The sequence below is a fragment of the Ascaphus truei genome, chromosome 2 (genome assembly GCF_040206685.1).
Source record: "Ascaphus truei isolate aAscTru1 chromosome 2, aAscTru1.hap1, whole genome shotgun sequence".
Taxonomy (NCBI): domain Eukaryota; kingdom Metazoa; phylum Chordata; class Amphibia; order Anura; family Ascaphidae; genus Ascaphus; species Ascaphus truei.
The window spans coordinates 334,389,172-334,413,639 of NC_134484.1; the positions used below are offsets into that span (position 1 = coordinate 334,389,172).

The 24,468-nt window shown below is 40.8% G+C and overlaps 1 protein-coding gene across 2 annotated transcripts in view; it reads right to left on the reverse strand.

Annotated features, from left to right (window-relative positions):
* BMPER (BMP binding endothelial regulator) overlaps positions 1-24,468 on the reverse strand; it is a 383,811-nt gene that overhangs the window by 103,114 nt on the left and 256,229 nt on the right. For both annotated transcript variants that reach the window (XM_075586672.1, XM_075586673.1), the window contains 2 exons: positions 18,264-18,309; positions 14,668-14,997 (listed from right to left, as the gene is read on the reverse strand). In XM_075586672.1, the coding sequence (XP_075442787.1) occupies positions 14,668-14,997; positions 18,264-18,309 (376 nt within the window). The remainder of the gene's footprint in view (positions 1-14,667; positions 14,998-18,263; positions 18,310-24,468) is intronic.

Consider the following 24,468-nt stretch of genomic DNA (forward strand, 5'->3'; position numbering starts at 1 on the left):
TTCGGTATTGATTTAATAGATTATAATATTATTATTATTATTTAGACTAGTGACAATATTATTAAAGTCCTAAGCCCAACAGTGGGTTTAGTGTCTGTGTAATGTGTGTATATGTGCTGTATATTATGATTATAGACAATTAATTTTGTACATGTATACATTTATGCTTCATGTATTGTTAAATCTACTTATCATTCACTGCATTTCAAGTTGACACATTGTGTAATAAAATATATTTATGGTGGATTGTATATAATCAACTTTATTTGTATAATCACCTTATATAATAAATGAGCAACATAGGTCTTATATACCCTTCTCCCCCTTTTATAGCTAGCACCCGGTACACTCGTTGTACTATAATACCATTCTTGTGCCATCAGCAGGTTTGTGACTGTTTGTCAGCATCAGTCCACCCCTGCTGACTATATGCCTTCACTTGGGCATATATCATACTGCATAATCCCTATGTTCATCAGGGCATATATCATACAATTCCTGTGTTCCCATGCATGATTATTGCGTTTGGGGAGATAATACAATAAATTCCGAGTCTCCGCGCATGCGCTATACCATCAGGCAGAAATCGCGAAGATTTACTAAGTCCTCACGCATGCGCTATTCATACGGACCGAAATGGAAAGATTTCTAAGTCCCTACGCATGCGCTGTATCAACGGCTAGGAATCGTGGCAATTTCTATGTCCCTACGCATGCGCAATACGAATGGGCTCGAACGGAAGTATTTATAAGTCCCCACGCATACGCGGAAAGAATGGGCAGAAATTGTCGTAATTTTTAAGTCCCCGCGCCTGCGCAATATGCATGGGACAGGATGGCTTAATGTTTAAGTCCTCGCGCATGCGCAACAAATGCGGGCGTATATGGAATTATTCCTAAGTCCCTGCGCATGCGCGTTTTACACCTAACTAAATGAAGCTATCTCTAAGTCTCCGCACATGCGCCATGAGCACGGGCAACAATGGAAATGTTTCCTAAGTCCCTGCGCATGCGCAGTGTGGAGGCAACTGACCGGAATTATTTCTAAGGTCCCGCGCATGCGCAGTATGTATGGGCTAACAGAAATGTTTTCTAAGTCCCCGCGCATGCGCATTAGACACTTTATTCGGCGCTTATGATTTATGGCTTTATAAGCTCTACAAACGATCGGAAAATAATGCGGATGTGGCAAAATGAAGGTACAACACTAAGACTTACCCATAAACTGTATTTATTAAACATTTGAGTAGTTTATTGAGTCAGTTTGGAGGGGACCTCAGTGCGCATGTGCAACAGTTGATATTCATTGATTTTGCAATTAGGGTGTTGTAAGGGTATAAAAGGGTTCAGACCTCACTCCCCCAGTAAAATTTGCCCCTGAAGAAGCTCCTTTGTTGGAGGGAAACGCGCGTTGGACGCGCAATGTTGTCAGTCTCCTACTTGGAGCTGTTTTTAATGTAGTGTTTGCAGTCTCCTGGTTCTAACTGTGTAGACCATATGAGTTAGTTATTTATTAATTTAATTTCATAGTCAGTGTGCCTGCAATCCTTGCACTTTATGTGAGGCGTCTTCACAGTTCATTGCTGTGAATTCAACCCAGCACTGCTGTGCTTGGCAGTCTTATGATACAGCTAATATACCATCATATGCCAGCATTATCACTTAGATTAATCTCTATGTAAGTGTGCAGTGAAGTTATATCTAGCAGGAAGCAGGATATTCAATCCTTTGGCCACTTACTCGTGTACATCTATACACTATTCAATACCTGGTCTCACCTTTGCTCCAGAGGGGTTAATACCCTACTCATAGCATTCCTTGTCTTCTACATCCCACCATATTCACTGGTTTACTGGGATAGTATGAATAATTAATGACACGGTTGCTTGATAGCGATGATTTACTACATTTTTAATTCACATCACACATTACTTTGGTAATATATGTTTTAAGGAATTTATTAAAAGTTAATTTTTACACTTTGCTGGTGTGCATTTAAGTGAATTCTTTTAGGGGGCACATCCATTTTGTGTTTTCCCTTCCCTTTTTTCTGATTCACTTTTCAGTTCACAGTTTGCACCCACCATTTGATTACCTCACTTATGTACTTAAACACTTTATTCAATTAGTATGGTCCTGTGATCACTCCCTACTCTTTGTTGTCTCTTCAAGTAGATAAAGTTTGCCACGATAGAATATAAGAGGTGGTGAATAAAGGATAACACAGTTCAGGAAACCAGAGTATATATGTATCTGAGTCCACACCGAGTAGTGCAAATACCTTTCTAGTGGGTAATATGTGATGAAAACATAACATTTAATGGGAGTCTATATAAAATAATGGAACTAAAAAGGCAAATACAGCTAAAACATGAGGGGGAAGGGGCAGGGCGGAGGAAATGTGAATATAGAATTATCATATGGTATTCAATATCCCCTGTATTATATACTGCAGGTTCAGCCCTCCAATTATCGTGGGTCAGTATCACCCAATCAACTAATGGTGGTCTATCTTTGCAATGATCATCTTTAATTAAAGTAAAATGGCAGCAGTATAACCGTTTATAAATTGACTATAAATAGATGATCTTGCTGAGCATAAATGCTCAGTATTTCTCAGCATTTCTCTGAACAGAAAGTCAGACCTGGCAGGAGTATAGTGGCTTAAATTACTCAGGGTAATATGTGTAAAATATCAAGGTAAAGCAATAAATACTGAGAAGCTTGTCTCATAGTCAGCTGCGGGTTAAATCCAATTGAAGGTAGAATGAATTAACAGCTGCTGTTATATAGGGACAGTCCCAGGGTGTACAAATACACACAATTAGTAACTAGTTCTATGAAATCAATAGTCATATGCAACCTATTTCACTGTGTGATTTTATGGTGTCAAAACTAGTTAATAAGTGAAGTTCTGCAGTTCTTATCAATAAAGATTCCATGAGCACACATGTCCCGCAAGTTAGCACAAGAGACTGCCTACCTAATAGTAAGGTATAATTACTGTGACCAGTATGTCTGGCTGAGACTGAAACTCGTGCTTGAAATTGTGCCAGTGGGTATCTAATAAAGTGCTGCCACTCTTATCAGTAAAAATTTCATGTACAGTATGAGGAACATGTACCGCAAAAAAGCACTATAAAGTTAAGCGCCCTGCATGACACAGCTGTAAATACAGCCGGGTGAATCCCTCACATGGACAGACAATAACGGGGAAGCTCACAAATCTCCATAGCCCTCTGTGGCGTCTGACTTTACACTAAAATCCCAAATGCGTGTTTCATCCCGACAGTGACTTTATCAAGGGAGTTGGTGACAACTGATAAATAAGGTTGTATCACTTCTTGTATTTCTCAGAGTCAAGTTGCCTATCCTACCAGTATAAGAAAACCTCCAAGTTAAGAAGTTATATGTTTATACATTTGATGCAGACACAAGAAGTTCACACCCTATTTTTTCTAAGCAGTCTTCCAGCTAATTTGTCTTCCAGCTTCCTTAACACACTTTCCAGTTCTGGAAGAACATTTACACCCCATTCAATTGAATAAGCTGTAAATTAACTACCAATGACTGGGAAGTTTCTTATGGCAGAAGACTGCTAAGTACAGGGGAGCGCAATCTTTTCCCCCTGCGCCACCCTGCTGGATGTCCCGCTCTCTGTGCCCCCCCCTTCCTTCCTGCTCCTTACCGTGGTTCCCGGCGTCTGGGCGTCATGATGTCACATTGCCATAGCAACCCTGCAGCGTCATTTGACACCATGTTGCCATGTCGATGTGTATCCAGATGCCGGCTGAACCACGGTAAGTAAGCTTTAAAGAGATCTTCGCTGCTTCCCCAGCACTTCATTTTAAGTGCCTTCGGAAGCGCTCAGGGCCTCTGTAAACCCTGCACCTCCGCAATTAATCTTGCGCCCCCCAGTTTGCACACCGCTGGCTTAGTACATATGGTTTCATAAGCTTATATAAAAGATGACGTAAATAGAACAAACCCATTTAGATTAGATTTCACATCTTGCAGTTTGATGGCTTCAGATCATTTGATCATTTAAGGTGGTAATTTTCATGATAAAACAGATCTGACTTTGTTCTTCAATGACAGTAGTTATGATTTCTTAAAATACAAATAACAGTTCAAAGAGCTGTCTGCAAATGCTAATTTCAAATTACTATTATTTTTTCCAAACATATTACATATTTTCTCGAATACAAGATTTTGACTGATTCTACCTCCAACGAACTACCTATTCCAATATGATGTGCCATATTTACTAACAAAGTGCTATTCCACAAGAAATGTTCTGTGCAGGAAGACACCTTATGGCACATTTAAGTGTAAAGGACCAGATTTGCCAAACAGTTCTAATCTATATGATTTGTAACATGTATGGAAAATCCCAGCAGTATAGTGCTCCAGGGCTGAATAGTGCCAAGGTTTAAAGTAATCGCATGCGTAGTCAATTCCAAAAATAAGCTCATGGTAACAAGTCCTTTTTGGAGTGTATTAAATGGCTGGGTCATTATTGAGCTTGCCAAATACACTATATTAAATTAGAACCAGATTTTAAACCCTGTGTTTCCCAGGGTCCGAAATTTGTGTTTAGAAAAGCCAAGACCCTGGCATCACATCTGTCTCCCAATATGTTTGAATCTGGTCATAGACCCGTGGATAGCTTTACAATTCCACATGGATTCTACAAGTGTGGACATTGTAGCACTTGCCCCTTTGTCAAATACATCATGACAAAAGCTAGAAATGACGGGAAGAATACCTATAAACTAAACACCTTCATCAATTGTAATAGTAGTCATGTCATCTACCTCCCGAGATACGGGTGTGTAAAGTCTATGTTGGTCATACTAAGAGACCACAAAGAGTGTTAGAATCTGTGAACATCTACGGATTATTAAAAACAATGACATTATACTTCCCATACCCAGACATATCGCCAACTGCATCCATGGAAGTCTACTGTAAATTCTCTTTCAGTTTCTGCTATTGAACACATCGCAGCTCTAGTGAGGGGGGAAGGGGGGCAGACTGGGCTTGCCCAACCATAGGGAAATGTACTGGATCTTTACCCTTGGTACCCTAGGCCCATGGGGCATTAATAATGACTGGAAGCTCAAACACTTTCTTTGAGAGACCACTTGAGTCCACTCATTTAACCCTTATGAGACTAACAACTGAATAATATATAAATAATATATACAATATATATACATAGGTCAGTTTATCCCCTTGTTTGGTCCAGCATGCATCTAGGGCCAAAGTTATCAGTATTCTAATAGATACCATATCTAGTCATGTAACGCATTAGAAATATTGGAGACACTGGAGATAGATAGATGTCATACTCATTATGGGATTCGTATTCCTCATATTCTTCCATGTTCCCTCGTTTGCTTTTGAGGTTATTATTAGCATTCCAACAATGTGAATTGATCTGATGATTAATGGTATATATACCTCTATAAGATCAATATAAGTAAATGATCTAGCTGTACCTCTCTTTAGTAGTCCACAAAGACGACTTGGCCTTTGTTTCTTGACTCATTAATTTACTCAGACGAAAGCACCGCTGGATAACCAGTAACACCTTTCTCAGCGTGCAATAGTGGACACATTTCTATCTCATTCTCATCAGAGACTGAATCTTTATAGCTGCTGCTTTCATGTCAAGGGAATCTACTTCATTCCACGTGGACACGGTAGTGCGACTGGATTTTTATTATGCTACTCCATCGTAATTTCGTTCTTCTATTCTGCATTTTGTGGAAACCAGATTGTAGCACTACAACGGCATTGCAGAGACGTTTATAGGAAATCACAGCTTGCTTGGTTATGATGTAGGATCTATATCCGGACTGAATCACACAAGCAGATTTCTTCACATCCCTGTAGCGTCTTTGTTGCTGATACTTCCTAACATTTGATGTAGTAGAATCACACATTCCTTCCAGTATTTATACTTCTTTATTTGCTGCTTCATTCTCCAAAACAACTGAATAACACAAGCTGCTTTATTATGGCGATAAAGCAGACAAGCTTTCATCTCTCTGTAGCCAGACTGTATGGCGACAGTTGCAGACAGCTACACAAATAGCGTTCTCACCCTATCCTTCCTTGGATAAAAGCTCTGTAGCATTTCTGAAGTGTCAGAATGCTTTTCTGTCTTTGCAGCAAGTTTAGTTCATCAGCAAAAGAATTTCGTGAGCACATCCTGCAGTTCTACTCTCAGAGCCTCCACCTTGTTCTGAGTTTGCATCAATGAGTCCATCATCATATTTGGAGCTCTGCAGATTTCTTTGCTAGCATCACAGCTGCTTGCCTTTTCCACGCTTCTTTCTCCTGGGTGTACTGACATTTGGGAATGGAGCAGCCTCTTTGCTCCTCACACTCTTGCTCCAGTCTCTAGACCTTCTCTGCTCCTCTTATACAGAGTCGCCTGGCCTCTAAGCTCATCCTCAAGCAATGCTCTGGTGATGCTTAGTGTGGCCTTCAGCTCCTCATGCTGCTCTGTGGGAACACACAGGGTACTCAAATGCTCCTGCAGCACTTGTACTTATTAGCAGCCTGAAGACTTTATTCTTGCAGAGTTCACTGCTTCTCCTCAGCATCCTGTTGATATGTACACAGCTCTTGCAGCTGGCTCTGCAATATGTGCTCTGCGTGTGCCCGTAGCTCCAGGAAGACATGTTCTTTTCACAGCACTCGCTTTCCTTGCTCCAGTGCTTCCTGCACTTCTAACATTTCTTGTTTCTTCACCTTTTATACTTTGTGAAGCTTCTAGTTTCGTTCACTTACCTGTCCAGTCAAATCTTAAAACTCTTCTTTCAGATTTTGGTTCTCTCTTTTTACAGTCTCTATTCCACTCAGGAACTTCTCATAGGCCTCCTTCAATGTACACAGCTCTGTATTGAGACTGCGGACCTTTTGGCGAGTGCTCCAGCTCTGTGCTGAAAGCGTGAATCTCTTTATGAGATACCTAATGCCTCTGCTTCCCATCAGCAAGGAGTTGGTTGACAATGCCCGGTATCTTGGCAGCAGCAGCGTTTGAACGCTCCAGATTAGTAGTCACTTTGTCTAACTGTTTCTGCAATTGATGCTTTGTCTTCTCCAGAGATAGTCATGTAGTACCTTTTCGCCCACCGTAAGTGAGATCATATAGCTACTGGTGTATTCTGGTGCGGTGCATACCTGTTTGGTAGAGCAGAAGAACCTGAGAACTCAGCAATGGTATGGGGTGGGGGCATCAGCACAGGCTCTCAGTGATGATCCTTATAGCGCAGCGCCTCCAGCCGGTGAGGATCCTGGTGCACTGCAACTCAGGTGCCCAGTCAAGTAGCCACAACAGATGGATTCAACTGGGTCTTTATTAGCAGCATACATGTAGTCATTACAGGCACATTCCCTGAAGTAGTACCCACACGGCTCGAGGCCCTGCAGGCCCCTTCTCAGCTCTTTAACCCCCTGATGGGATAAAGGGTAAGTGCTTCCACTCCACAGGGGGAGGAAAGAGAGCCTCCTGACTTCTGGGAGAGTGTCAGCTTATGTACCCCAGGAGAGGGGCTTGTAACCCTGCCCCATAACAGGGCAGGTCCGATACTGACGGGCATCATCACATCATGGGCATGTGACCAAGCCAGTAGCCTCCTTAGGGATGACACTCTCTGGTTGTTGTTAGGCCAGCCCCTGGATACAGCAATAGTTTATCCAGGCTGCAACAACAAGCTAGGCCTCCATGAGAGTGTATATCCCCGACAGTGCCTGTGTCTAACAGGACTTATACTATTAGGGCCATAGAAATGATGATAGCCAGGGGACTAGGCGGACTAGGCTACATAAACTTAGTGAGATACCTCTGTAGCTCGGCATTCGCTTCTCGTTCCTTTTCCAATTGTTCCTAGAGGAGACTAGAGTACTCCCTAGCACATGGGAGTGGTTGAGCTGGCACATCATTAGCCTGGTTCTAGGATTCATCTTTCTTTTGCCGCCGTTCCCGAGAGAATTCTGCCAGTTGCTCTTGGCTGCACCACATCTTGGCTCATTTCTGATGTATGTTCTCCTAACATCGCAAGCTCAAACGTTTCTATCACTTCTGCTGTAAGTTGACTTACTGAGGTTGCGGAATCCACGGAGTGTATTGGCAATAATAGAAAATAGCCCTTTTTGACATTGATCCGCTGAAATCCGCGGACCAAAGGAACCTGCCGATCCGCTGCGGATCCAAATTCTAAAAAATGTTTGCCTATCTCTAGACGCAGGTATATGATCTTGATCAATTCCTATAGACTATCATGATCTGTCTTTTTAAGGTCAGTTCTGTGGATAGTCATTAGATTCGCCAATATTACCACATTGTTCAAATATACGGTGTCGATAACAAAATGCAAAAGTGCTGCTTTTGTTCAAAGCTCAATTGTATCACCTTACAGCTTACGCAGCAAGTACCCTATCATTATTATCAGATCTGCTACTTTTAGATTTTGAGCCTGTTGTTACTCTAGTTACAAACACTGCCACGTTGTCTCTGAATGCCATATAGCCATCATGTTATTGGTTAATTGTGTTACTACAAAATCTATTGGGACTGTTTAATTCACTATGCAGAGATTATCAATATAGTGTCAATTGGGTTAATATGGATTATATGTACACTTTTCCCTTTTTCTTTACATATTGAGCATTTCTATTATCAAGCAATAATGTGCAGGTAGTTTCTTTTAGATCATAATTGGGATATATTTCTTTAATTGGTCTTGTGTTATATGATATGCATTTTGCAAAGCCAGTATAACCAACCCCACACTGATGAGACCCATTAAGTTCAAAAAGGCTGTCTGTGAGTGGGTTTACTGGCTGTGCATCCTAACCCAGGCTGTGCTCAAAAGCTGTGAAATGCAGCAAGCATACTGATGGAGCGGCCGTTATTCGAACACTTCACGCGTCATGTACATCGGAATCCCAATTTGAAACCGCGGGATGAATTCCAGTCTTCCCGCACTAAGATGCGAGCGTGGCGAGTGCAGAAAAACTAATTTTAGTGTTCTGGCTTTTAAAAACATGAAATTGACACCGTAGCACAGTAGCACAGTAGCACAGTACTGTACACATTACAATTCATCCATTTTATTGCAAACAAAGAAACAGAATCCATGAAATTCAAACAAAACATCCGCGATAAGCGCGGGTGCCTGGAGCGATTAGCCGCGTTTCATGCTGCGTGGGGAACAGCAGAGAACTCAAAATCGGTGCCGAGATATGTTCGAATAACGGCCGCTCCATCAGTAAGCTTATAGGGGGCCATGTAATATGGTTTTGAAGCAAAAGGTGGCACTGTGTGCTCATTTGCATATCATTTCCCAGAATCCCTTGCTGCAGTGGAAGATAATGGTGAAAGCAGGGTTGCAGACCTGTCTAAGACATGCAAATGAGCATACAGTAATATTTAAATTTGATATATATATATATATATATATATATATATATATATATATATATATATATATATATATATATACAGGTAAACCCTGTTATAACGCGCCTCGCTATACCACGATTCGGTTATAACGCGGTTTTCCCGTGGCTCCCGTTAAAAAAAAAAAATTTAAAATTTTTTTTGCACACTGCCCACACTGCACACACTCTCACTGCACACACACTGCACACACTGCACACTGCACACACACTGCTCACACTGACACTGCACACACACTGCTCATTGCTCACACTGCACACACGCTGCTCATTGCTCACACTGCACACACGCTGCTCATTGCTCACACTGCACACACTGCACACTGCACACACACTGCTCATTGTTCACACTGCACACACTGCACACTGCACACACACTGCTCATTGCTCACACTGCACACACTGCACACACTCACTGCACACAGCTCTCAAAATACACTCACATGTCAGCAGCCCACCAGCCCGTTTTTCACATGTCAGCAGCCCGTTTTACACACACACACACACACACACACACACACACACACACACACACACACACACACACACACACACACACACACACACACACACACACACACACACACACACACACACACACACACACACACACACACACACACACACACCACACCTACCACACCTCTTGCAGCAGCAGATGTGGCTGGGAGGACACAGACACACGTTGCCGCGCACATCGCAAAAACAGGGGGCTGGGAGGGAGAGGGAGGGGGCTGGGAGGGAGGGGGGCAGGTCTCTGTATGGGGGGAGGGGGACAGGTCTCTGTATGGGGGGAGGGGGGCAGGAGAGGGCAAATGCCAGGCTTCTGATTTAATATGATAATTGGTAACAGAGTCTCCAATCCGTTGTCTGCCCTGATACTGTGTCCTGCCCTGGCTGGGAGTGAGGGGGACACAGATTCTCTGTATGGGGGTCACCCCTGTGCCCTGGCTGGGAGTGAGGGGGACAGGTCTCTATGGGGGATACCCCCTCCCTGTGAGGGGCAGATGAGGCTGGACAGAGGCAGCCCCGTCCACTCCCAGAATGATTTGCTTCTAGCTGCATCTGGTTCTTTGGCTCCGGTCCCAGCTTTCCTCCTGGGGGCTCCGTCTCCATTTTGCAGCCTCTCTGCAGCTCGGACTTGTGACAGTGAGTACACCGTGTGGCTGACATGTAACCCACCCTCCTGCACCCAGAGGGGGCACTGCCCTGCGGGGGCATACCTCGGGGGGGGGGAGAGGGAGGGGGGGAGAGGGAGGGGGCTGGGAGGGAGAGGGAGGGGGCTGGGAGGGAGAGGGAGGAGGGATGAATCACCGCCATTTTTTTAAAACTTTTTTTTTATTTATTTATTTAATTAACTTCCTTCCCTCCTCACTCCCTCCCTCCCGATCAGGCACGCGGCGGCCATTTTTTTTTAAAATTAGCGCGACCCCGTTACTAACGCGGTGGACTCGGGGTGGACCCCGAGGACCGCGTTATAACGGGGTTTACCTGTATATATATATATAGATATATAATATCTATTATATATATAATATCTCTATATATATATATATATATATATCTATTGCCTCAATTGATTGATATTGAAAGGATTTGGGTGACTGTCTCTTTAAGAAACTTTTTGAAACTTTTTCTGCAAAGCTTTTGTTTGGTGTCTGTCTCTGGATGGTACTTTTGTTTTTGCACATGGGCACTGGACTTGGGCAGATGATGTTATTTACATTCTCTTCTACGACAACCCACTATATTAACATACACATTCTTTACACACGATACTATTCCAAATTAGGAGATGCAAATTCTGTCATATCAGATACTAGCATAAGTTATAGATGTGTCACCCTACTAAATGTATGCCCCTTCTGATTTCGGACACTATAACTGCTTGAATTTTCTTTCTCTTTTATGTGAGCATATTTTATGGCAGGGTTGCGCAAACTTTTTTTGCTGCGCCCCCGTGCCTGCTCTCCTCCTCAGTGCACCCCCTCTCCTTAACTCTTATGGCGTCAAATGACGCCGCGGGGTCGGGTGACGTCATGTCACGTGACCCGCGGCATAATTTGACGTCACGTTACCGTGGCAACCATGATGTCACATGACCCTGCGGTGTCATTTGATGCCGCGTTGCCATGGTAACACATCCTGGAGCCGGCTGAACCTCAGTAAGTAGAGGTTGCAGAGGCTTTGCACGTCCCCTGGCATTTAATTTAAATGCCTTGGGGGGGAGAGCACGGGACCTCTGCAACCGCTTGCGCCCCCCCAAAAAATCTCGCGTCTCCCTCTGGGTCGCGTCCCCCAGTTTGCGCACCGCTGTTTTATGGCATGGCTCGCACCTGCTAATTAGTAAACCAGCTGGAGAATTACTCCATTGTCTGTGTTTCAACTTATTCCTAAAATCTTTAACAGTATCACTTAAACAGGGGTGCAAATATTGCTGTATGTGGTTGTATTGTAATGTGCCTGGCTGAATAACAAGTAGGAACACTATCCAGGGATGCATGTTCCCCTGGATATTATGTTGCACGGGTCACTATGGCAACCGTGCATGCACGATCCAACTATGAGCAGACTGCCTGCTCGAAATGGAGGACCAGCCTAATGTGTGACGTCATCGCGCATTACGGAGGGGGTGAACCTATCAGGGACGTGCCCTCTTGACATGCGCAGTATGGGGCATAGCAACGGCCCATCGCCAGGAATGCTGTCGGTGGCTTTTCATTAGTTTCACAATGATCGCGGCGGTGGGGGGCATTATCCAGATACGGTGAGCTTTGCGCTTTGTCTATACTTCTTTTTATTATGTTGTGGTGAGGTATTGGGAGCACTCTGAACTCATTTTGAGTTATCCAATGCTGATGAATCAGAGGTGTATATCTGCTCCCACCATATACACCCCCTGTTTTTAAATGTCTACACAGTTGTTTGTTTTTGTATTTGGTGCCACTATTTACCTGCACGATACATGTAATGTTGTTATGTGATGTCAGTCAGAGCTTGAGAAAGGCCCGGGAAGGTCCGAAACGTTGCTCCTGGCACGTGTGATTACCATATGTGGTAAATAAATCTTTGTTCTAAGATCTAGGGAGTGCTGCGGATTTTCTTTGCATATACTGTATATATGTATGTATATATATACACACATATAGTCAACTATATATATAATTTGGTATTAGTTTTATTTTTATAATGATTGTGTGTGTATTGCAGTGCTTCTCTGGAGGGGACGCTGTTTCGATTGCTGGATACCCCGCCCCCAGCATCTCACCTGTGGCTTCCGGTCGAGAAAAGTATTTATATCCTGTATTCGATCTATACAAACACACTTTGACAAAGAGCTTGTTGCGCGAAACATGTTGGACTTTTTTGTACCTGCCTTACATATCTTGGATGTTCTAATAAACTGTTTTTAGCCAGCTCTTTTGTCTAGCCGTGAACTTTTGTCCTACGTAGCCCGTTTTCTACCGCTTGTCAGTTGGAGATTTCTATCTACTCTATAAGATACATTCCATGCAGGGTGACAACTTCAGTTGAATGGACTGTGAGGTGTGACGTGAATGGACTATGACTTGTTGGAAAGTGTCTTATGGAGTAGCACTGCTTTGTAAATATGGACCTACGTCCCTCAATAGGTTCCAGCATGTTTAGGGGTATTAAACCGGCTCCTAAATTAGTAATGAGAATATTACACATCTTAGCAACATTTTCCTTTCTTATTGACTCACTGGAAGATATTATCATGCCTACGGCACAGGGCTGAACTGTAGTGGAACCAAGGCCCTCCAGCATGTAAAACTAGAGCAGTTGTGATCAAGGATACTCCCCACTTGTGAAAGTACCGTTGAACCCCGTTATAGCGCGATCCGCTACAACGCGAATCCACTTATAACGCGGTCTGAGCGTGGCTCCCGATTTGAAAACAACCATTTGCCACGTGAGGACATACCGGCATCTCGATCTCTCTCCTCTTTGCAGCTGTCAGCTCTATCCTCACTTCATAGGGCTGTGTCCACGTGCTCTCCTCTCTGCAGCGTCGCAGAAGAGTTTCACATGACAAAACACACACACCCCCTACACCATGTGGGAATTTTTTTATTATACATTATTATAAATTGATATAAATTGATATAAATTATACCATATCATACAGGAATCGAACCCAGGCCCTTTCATTTACTGGTACCATTCTCTATCTCTACACCAAAGACATGGTGTGACAAAACAGACTCTATAAATATACTTAACCTTAACAGCACATTGCAATGGACTGCACTGTGTACTATGTATATGTTAAGTTTGTTTTTAGAGTCTACGCCACAGGGATTGTGTGAAATCACAGACTCTAATAACAAACTTAACATATACATAGTAAACAGTGTAGGCCCTGAAAGGTCCTAGGTTTGATTCCTGTTTGATATGGTATAATTTATAATATAAATTATAAATAAAATAAAAATGTATAAATTATACAATATAATAAAAATAAAATAATAATTTATTATTTAAATTGTTCTATAATTTAGATATTATACCATATCATACAGGAATCAAACCCAGGACCTTTCATATGCAAGATCAATCCTGTACCTCTACACCACAGGGACTGTGTGATGTCACAAACTCTAGAAACAAACTTTACATTTACATAGTACACTGTGTGGCAATGTGCTGTGGAGGATAAATATATTTATAGGGTCTGTCTTGTCAAACCACGCCTGTAATGTAGAGGTAAAACATTGATACCAGTATATGGAAGGTCCTGAATTCAATCTCTGCATGTGTATTATTTAAAATGTATTAATGTTCAATTGCCACATGGTGTAGGTGTGTATGTGTCTGTTATCGATAAACCATTGAATGTTTAAAAAAAATAAAAAATGTAGGGGATGTGTGTTGTGACCCTCCTCTGTGACGCCATGCAAGACAGCCGACAGCTGCAAAGAGGTGAGAGATCTAGATCTAGATATCACGTGGCAAAATTTGAATGCGATCCCAGTTATAACACGGTCTCATTCTGTAGCCCCCAAGGACCGCGTTATAATGGGGTTCAGCAGTATGTATATTTATATATAAATAATAATTAACACTTGAGTGCCAGAGGGATTTGCAATGCATTGTAAAACAAGTACAGATTATTAATTTACAGTACATACATGTTCATTATACAATTTATCATGTGTTCAAGTCTCACCATCTTTTGTTGTCACTTTCAGAAGGTAGCCATCCAGGTCAATGTGAAAGTGTGGTGTTTCATATGGTAATGAGATCCGTGTTCCATTCCATTTCACTGTGAGATGTTGCTGGAGGCTAATACTACTCCCTCCCAAAACAAGGTCCACTGTTTTTGTCCATGAGAAGGAATGCGTCCTCCGAGCGTCATTTTTCACCAGCACTTGAAAGGATGAGGTAGAAGAGGAGCAGTCTTTTGTCAAAACATACTGACATGTTCCTTGAAAGTTAAAAGTCCGCCCATCGAAGGTGTTGTAATGAGGGTCTCCAAATACAGTACATACTCCAGGTTCTGTGTAAAATTCAGATACATATTGTAATTAGAAATGATGACAGTGGGATCAAGCGCAAAATACCATTTAAATCAAATCAAGGGAAACCACTAGTGAATGGTGAAAAGGAAAATACAAATGCCGCTCCTGTGGTGGACTCAATCCAAGTCCAGATACGAATGGCGAAACAGGGGTCAGGAGTGCACTAACATGCAGGTATATATAGAATCAGAAATAACACACACACAGTGCAATAACTTACTGGAATGTGGAAATAAAAATTAAACTGCTCACTCATATATTCCATGAGCAGTAAAGGCAATGCAGTTGTCAAGAGTAACCACCTCATGTGATGACCTCGTGATGATCAGGGTAGATGGTCAGGTGTACACATGGAGAGATGTGGAGAGGAGAATCCCATGCATAACAGATAGAGGACACAGAACAGTGCAGAACGCTTTATAACAATAAATCAATAAAAAAAAAAGTATTGCACTCACAAACACAAAGTGGTATCAGGCAGTGGGACCACCCTGGGTCAGGCAATGGAGAGGAACAGCAGTTCCTCCTTCACTGGCCTTCTGCAGGGGAAGTTGTTATATTCCAGGGAAGAAAAATAATGAATCTAGGTCTATTTTGGAGAATACTTGGCCCAGATTCAGTTCTTTCTTCCCTGGAATATAACAATTTCCCCTGCGGACGGTCACGAGGGTGGATTATAAAGTGAAGAAGGGAGTGCTGTTCCTCTCCATTGCCTGACCCAGGGCAGTCGCATTGCCACTTTGTGCTTGTGAGTGCAATACTTTTTTTTATTGATTTATTGTTATAAAGCGTTCTGCACTATTCTGTGTCCTCTATCTTTAATGCATGGGATTCTCCTCCTCACATCTCTCCACGTGTACACCTGGCGGATGTCATCACAACATCATCACATGAGGTTTTTACTCTTGGCAACCGCACAGCCTTTACTGCTCATGAAATATGTGAGTGAGCAGTTTAATTTGTATTTTTTATTTTCACATACCAATATATTATTGCACTATATGTGTGTTTTTTCTTATTCGATGTACCGTAATTAGGGTGTGAACTTTAAAGTTGCAATCCCTTTCAAAGACAAAAACACAGAATCAAAGTACTTTTCCTTATTCATCTTTTTGTATTTACCTTTGAATTATTTGACCTCAATGCCATTCTCTCATATAGAAGAGATTATTCGCCAACAATTTAACATCTGCAAAACAATCATCTTTAATTCATTTATTATTTCTTGCAGCGACCCACAACACAATGTTTTGGGGGCAATGCAACTTCATCAGGTATCAGCGTTAACGTACTTGACACTGAGTACCCGACGGAGGGGCACTGCCCCCGTAACATGTTATAGGTCACTGCAAAAAAATAAATGTATTCAAGACAAGAAAATATATCATTCTTTTTTACACAATCTGTGTGCAGTAGGGAGATATTTTCTTTATGGTATTATATATGTGTGTGTATATATATATATATATATATATATATATATAATATATATATAATATATATGTGTGTGTGTGTGTGTGTGTGTCACTAGATCTTTATTTAAGGGATAAGTATCATTAGACGTGGTCCACGTATAGCTCACAACACTTAGATTAACACCTACTATAATGGTAGATGTTAAAGAAAATTGTCAACAATACTATTAATAAAAACGATTTTAACAGTTCAGTGCGTTACTCTATCAAGACCGTATAAGAATAATTATTCCATAATATTCAGGTCTGTTGTGCGCTCTATAAAGGGATTCTTTGTGTGGGCTGTGCCCCTTTGACACGATCCATCTATCTATTATTTACCTTTCAGTGCATTCCCCTGGCAGCACACAGAGCGTTTTACCTGGAGTTAGAGCGAGGTTCATCTCTCATATTTGCCTATATATATGTGTATATACAGTGGTTGACAAATCACCAAAAAATCTACTCGCCACACAAAAAAATCTACTCGCCACCTAGTACCAAACGTGTGCTGCTTGGGCCAATATTTACTCGCCTGGGGGTTAAATTCACTCGCCCCGGGCGAGCAAATGTATAGGTTTGTCGAACACTGTATATATGTGTGTGTGTGTGTGTGTGTGTGTGTGTGTGTGTGTGTGTGTGTGTGTGTGTGTGTGTGTGTGTGTGTGTGTGTGTGTGTGTGTATATATATATATATATATATATATATATATGCAAATGTAAATACAACTGTATGCTCATCTGCATGTCTTAGGCAGGTCTGCAACCCCGCCTTTCCCCATCATCCCCAGCACACAGCACTACCACTGCAGCAAGGGATTCTGGGAAATTACATGCAAATGAGCACACAGTATATATATATATATACAGTCTCACAGCCACAAAACTGAGATAAGAAGTGGGCAAAATAAACAGCATCATGTTTATCAAAGAACAAATCCCAACCAGTTTTCTATGTGATTTTTTCCCCTAATTTGCCTCTGTGTTCACTGTTGCACCCTATCTTCACAACCAGCATAAGAAACATTGGTGGATAGCCCCAATATGACCAATGTGGCCAGCCTTTCTCCAGAAGCCAATAAAAAGCCACAATACTTTACATTGCGAGTGACCCCATCGGCCTGCTTTAAAAAATGTAACACTGACAAATAAACCATAATATCTCAGGAAACAGTCAAGGTTCCCAGAGCATAGTTAAGTTCAGAGGAATGCCACAGTTCACCTTTTTATTTTTTAAATGAACACACCTGTGATACTTGGGAAATACCCTAATTTGAAGTACAGGTATATTCTCCACATATCTCTTCACATGTTATATAAAATAAGGTTTGGGGGGGTATATAGGTCAATGGGCCCTCCACTAAAGCAGGACTGTCTCTCCCACCTCCACCAAAAGTCCTACTTCAGAGTCTGGATCCGCGTGATCATATTACTGAAAAATGAATGTTTGGTGAATCACCTTGTGAATTGTGCCTGAACTGCAATTTGTTGGAGAAACAGCAAATCTGTGGGGGAAATGTGTTATTTCTGAGAATTGTTTAGCCCTTCAAGGTTCGGCAAAACTTTTTGCCAGGAATCGAATTTGGGCAAAGAAACATTCAAAAGTTTGCGACTGCATTTTGAATAGTTTTTGCACATCTCTAATGAGTAGTGTAATCATTTAATCAGTATTGTATGTATTAATCAGAAGAAAACGCTAATAATGTATTTGGCTAAATAATTACTGTACAACTGAGCTACACAGAGTAAAACCATTGGAAAAAAATATTAATAAAAATGAACTTACTCACTTTCAGTGCAAATGGGGCAGCATCCTTTTCTATTCAGTATTTTGCCCTGTACAGTAGAGATCAATTAAATGTTATTCAGTGAATGAATGTTTTGGACACATTCCTGTGCTCCCAGGTGGGTGAGCCTTTGAAAATAGTTCAGATTAGTTTGGAGCTCAATGTACCATAAAGAGGACTTCAAATATCACGCTCTAAAGACAGTCAGAGTTATTCACACTGGCTTCCATGTCAGTAATAAAAGGAAGTAGATACTAAAAAGAACTCTCTGTTTCTACATTTCTCGACAATCAGCGAATGATCCTAGGCTGAGTTTATTCCTGAATGTGTAAACTTGACACCGGGTAGACCTATTGTTCACTTTTACTGTATCTCTGTCAACTTTCTGTCAACTTTCTTTTTCAAAGAGAGCTTGCGGAGTTGACCAGTTCAGGGGTCGCTGATCAGAATGTGTTTCTGTGAAGCGAGAATGTGGTACATTCAGATACTTTGTCAAAATTACAGCACTACTTGTTACAAAAAGGGCAACACAGAGACATTTGTTATGCATCCCCAACAGCAAAAGTGAGGCAGAAATGGCACCAGATTTATCAAAAGTCAAAGATTTTAATGAATGATATTTTTTCCACTGACAAATCTGTTGCTGTTTTGTTTGTTTGTTTTGCAAATGTAAAATACTCGGCAATAGTCATCTAGTTCTAAAAATACCAAGACTTCCTATATATTGATAAATATCAAAAATATATTTTAAATCGGCTTAATTATTGACATACAGTGAAAATACCCTACAGCAGGGGTCTGTAACCTTTCAAGGAAGAGAGCCATTTTATAAAAAAATTATTCGGCCAAAATATTCAGAGAGCCGCAACACATTCATGAATATTACACCCCCACAAACACATACATATACTGTACACACACTAATAGGTATATACTGTATAAGCATTAACATACAACAAACTTACTTTAATCAGAATAAAATGCATCTCACAATAAGTCCCTTTATTTTGTTTTTTTTCCCCATTGTTTTTCTGTGCAAAACTGTCATTTAGAAATACACAATACATATATACACTATCCCCCCCAAATACACACGCGCACACTACCCCCTCCCCCCCAATACATATATATTAATACATGAGGGGCTATCTTCTGCAAAGCATATTAATCACCAGCTCCATACTAATACATATATATATACATATATATATATATATATATATATATATATATATATATATATATATATAAAAACACATACGCACATATAGCCGGGAGCCGCAGGTTGCCGACCCCTTTCCAACAGCATTTCATGATTCCGACCAGCATAGATTAAAAAAATATGAATAGGTCAATAGTCACACTCTAATCTAAAAGTAATAGCAGTGCCACTCATTGAAGAAATAAAGATACGATTGGAAATACAAAAGGGGAGTAAGGGCTAATTGTACTGGGAGAGACAATCAACCCTTCGGCTGTCCTTACGACCCACCTTGCAAATCATAATAGCTGGCACGCTGATGGGCCCCCTCATTACGGGCAGGGTAATCATGCTATTTTTTCTCATTTTCTAGCCCACTCCACTCCTGTTCACATCATCGAAAGCAAGCCACAACCACGTGATTGCTACCCCAATCGATTACGTAGCTGCGGTCCTGGCAGATGGTTGACACTCGTAAGTGAAAACAAATATTTGTATTTTTGCTTTGGACGTGGTTTTGGTTCAAATTTTTTCTTAAATGTTAAATATCTCTGTCAACCTATTTACCCAACACAGTTAACCTACAGTAATGGTGTTAACCTGCCACTGATTGGCTGCATACCAGTAGAGTAGTGAGGTCAGAGGGTTTATGTATGCCAACTTTGAATAGGCCCAACACTGGCACTGATTCACTGTATACAAACAGAAAAGTGACACAGGTCTGATGATGGTGGTATCTCTATGCCAACACAGGTAACCTAACTGTGTTACCCTATCTCGCACTGTTTGGCTGGTATACTAGTATAGAGTAGACACAGTTCAGTTAGTGGAATCTTTTCATGCTAAATTATACACCCAAGATAAGTGGTAACCTATCTAACTGAAACTGATTTGCTAGTATACTATTTACAAGAAGAGAATAGAGACAACCAGATCAGATGATGTGTGTATAACTATATAACAAATAGATAAACTAAAGGGTTCACTAACTCTTCACTTGTGTAGTTCGTCTCTTTGCCCCTATAGTCTTGCAGTCTGCCCTGGTCTCTCTGCCCTTCTCATATGCTTCCTTTTTCTTTAAATAAATATAATTTTAATAATATATATCTACTGTGTAGTCAGTCAGCACTATCTCTATCTAATGTCCTGTCCATTGCAAAATGCAGCTGAAATAGGCTTCAATAGCCCCCTCCTGCCCCTGCTGATGTGAAGTGGCCAAAGGTAAAAGGGCATTTTTTTAGAGAGGGGAAAATATCACAAGATCTGAACCAAGTGGGTTTCAATTTCAGTTTGGCTCGTGCATGGAGATTCAGGCTGAAGTCCCTGGTATTCAGATTTGGAATTTTCGAAACTGCTTAATGTTCGGGAGGGGGGGGGGGGCTTGTTAAATTCAAGGGGCCCTGAGTCACCCATTCCAAGTTAAAAGTGTCCTCTTATAACCCCAAATAAAGACATGTAATAAAACAGCAGGTTCTAAAATTATACAGTTTCTATATTGTGTGCTTGTATAGCATACACATGTGTAACCGCCCCTCCTAGAGGGTTACTGTACAAGCAGGTTGGCATATTCCGGGCCACAACCTGTGTTTCCTTGGGGATTCTGACATCATGGATGAAATGTCAACCCTTGGCACAACGATGTAAACTCCAGAGGAACCGGGCAGGGAGGGTTACACATTTCAAGTATTTGCATACACCCACCATGTAGGCAAGGTGTGTTTCTCATTATATAATTATATATATATACTGTAATGGCCAAAAGTCTGTTAGATATGACATGTTTTGAAATAGTTACTAGGCACAAATTACATTCCAGACAGAAATGTCCATTAGTTTGTCTGTGACAAAGTGCACAGTTTGCACGAAGCGCATCAGAGGTTCCTCTCAAGACTCTTGTTTTAGGTTTATGTTGCTTAATGTTCATTAAACGACTTCTGGTATAGTGATCTAGCATCCGTTTCCTTTTCCTCCATCTCGAACGCACCAAGCACTTGTTGGTATGCAGTGCACCGCCAGTATCCTCCCTCTCGGGAGGAATTTTCGTTCTAGTTTGTCCATTAGTTTGCTTTGTTTGTATTAGCATGTTGCTTATGCCACATATTGAGAAATTATAGTGAAAAGGGAAGTTGGGTAATAAGCCCATTTTGCCTTAGTAGGGCAATCTAAAAAACAATAATGTGTACATTTTGCCAATTTCGACCTGTCTTACAAGCAAATAAATATGCTCAAATTGTCATTTTAGCCTCTGTAAGTCATATACTTATACAGTATCACATGGTACTATTCATCAACATGCCATGAAGATAGTCTCTATGATCAAGGACGCATGCACCAATTTGACAATGTGGGTGGTGCGTACAATGTCTTCTGGCAAAGGAATGTGTATGATGGAATAGCGCAAATATGGCCATTTCCCAGAATCCATTTGAATAGAATTGTACAGCACATGCAACATTACAGTAGTTACCATTAATTGAGTCCATTTTGGTAGGTTCTGCATTAAGGCAGGCAATATATTATAGCTCAGAAAGGGGAGTTAGGGGAAGAGTGACTTCATTGTTCTCTCTGATGTAATATGTTAGGATATATTGTAACAGCACTGCCATTAACCCTTTGGTGAATCCGCACCTAGCCACTAAATCATGTGGTCTGGCACAGCAAAGGCCCCACAACGTAGTGGCTACACCATGCCATTTTTGTGCTCGTTTTAAATGGGAGATCACCTTTTAAAGACAATCAGGAAAATGGGAGAGGAGGACTTTACGTCTTCCGTTTCCATATTAAGTGACACTCTGATCATGTGATTGCTCTGAGGAGCGGTCGCGCAATTGTTATTTGCCGGAGGAGATGTGACACTCTAGTGCCATGGTCCTTCCCGACACACGGGGTTACATCCTATGGAAACGCTGTAATATTCTGAGTTATATCCATTATGTGCTACACTGTAATGTATAACCATTGTTTCTATCACTTTGAGCTTACTTCTTTATGTAATTTTGCAGCCACTAAGCTACACCAGCATGAACTTTTTCTGTCTTAGAAACTGGCACAATGTTTATAGAAAGTGCAAAAGGGTCACCGCAGCTGTTAAAACCTTAAATACTCAAATCAGCGACACAGTATATGGTACTACTACAATTTAAAATCCACATGCCCTTGAGACAAGTCTATTTATGAAGCACATTTTCATCATAGTTGGAATGTCTTCACATTTCCAAAACAACTCCTCTAAATACGTTAGCATCTGTATCCCTCCCTGGTTATTGACCCCCTTCGTGCTTTTGTGAATTGAAGCATCAGTTAATGATAGCTAGTAAAAAAATCATGATACTTTTGAAGATTTCAGACATAGCGTAATAAAATATAGGACTATAATCACTAACAGGAACAGTGCCCTGAGTTCAAGTAAGGTTGGAATCCATGACCAGCTCTGCTGGTTCACGGAACTCTTCCTAAACTGGCACTAGGTTCTGTTTTTATCTTAAGAATAAGGTAGCCCATTAGAACTCACACATGCTGCAAACATTAGCCAATAGAAAGGTTTCCCAAAGGAATATGATAAGTGATATAATCCAATTTTTCCCAATGACTTTTTTTTAATCAGGGCATGCTTCAGTCTTCCCAGTTTTACAAGGATTTCAGTTTTATGTCTGAAAGTATTTCAGGCAAGACTAATTAGGCTTTTGTTTGGTTGTGCAACAGAAACAGCTGTTGTTTTTTGTGCCTCCTTTGGCACCAAAGTAAAAAAAAAAAAAGCAACTTTTGATTTGTAATAAAGTACAGATGTGTATGAAATTAAATGCTTTCTACACTACGGCTAGAAGAAACCTTCACAAAATTTATAACCAACTTGAGGATTTTGTACTGAAAATCTGCTAGATTAAGTTAATGGTTATTTAAATGTTCTGTTTGGAGAATTCTCCCTCTACTTTTGCTAGATGGGGATCTGACACACGGTAGAGTCTCTAATAAGTGATAGCATCCCGTCTTTTCTGTAAAGGTTTCCAACCAGTCTGCTTTTTACAAGATCTCCACTTTTATGTTTGAAGTCGTTGGGGGAAGAAAGGAATAGACAAAATCCCTCTTGTGTCTCTAAAAGTTATGTTCATTAGAATCTCATTAAATGAGGTACTGTACCGCTTTGCTCACATTATGTATAATCATTCTGACCTGGTAATGAGTAAGAGACTGCCTGCTGCTTTAGGAGGATTATAATGATGAGTCAAAGTTAAAAAAAAAAAAAAAAAAGATGAGAAGTGTTTCACATGGAGAGACCTAAAGGAATTTCATTTAATCAGACACTTTTCTGATAAATAATAGCACTAATAATAAGACACACTAATGGTAAAGTTGGTTCCGTAGTGTTAAATGAGGAACAGAAGGAGACTTCCCATACTCTATTGATTGGTGTGTAGTGCAAAGGGGGTTGGATAAATAATTATATTTACTATTCAATAAGACACTTTCTGGTAAGGAATTAATGTGCATAGATAAATGAAAGACTCCTGCTTTAGGTTGCCGTTTGGGAACACTGAACAAAGCCTAATTTCCTGATGGAAAAGAAAGTTGTCTTATTAACTTGGAGAAATGATTTGTTTTTTCTCATGGTCTCTTTGATGTCACAATGTACTTTACTTGAATGATAAGAGTAAAAGAAAAACAGTATCCGAATGAGATTGAATGTATTCAAGTAATATATTGGTCCATTTTAATTAAGTTGCCAAGAAAGTAAGCCTGCATTAGTACATCAGAATAGATCAATCATTCTAAAAAGTAATTCATCTATTGGGGCCATAATATGTATTTATAACTCACAATAGAAAGCCGAAGTGCAATGAAGTTCTTTATTCAATTTTCTGCCTTCTTAATATTTTTGGGGAACAAAATCCTGTCCATCAAACTCATCTTTACCAGTTTTTACTGGGTTGCAGCAAAGGACATGTTTGTGTTCCATAAGAAGCAGAAGCCAGAGTTCCAGTGTCATATTGCAAAATATTGCAGATATAG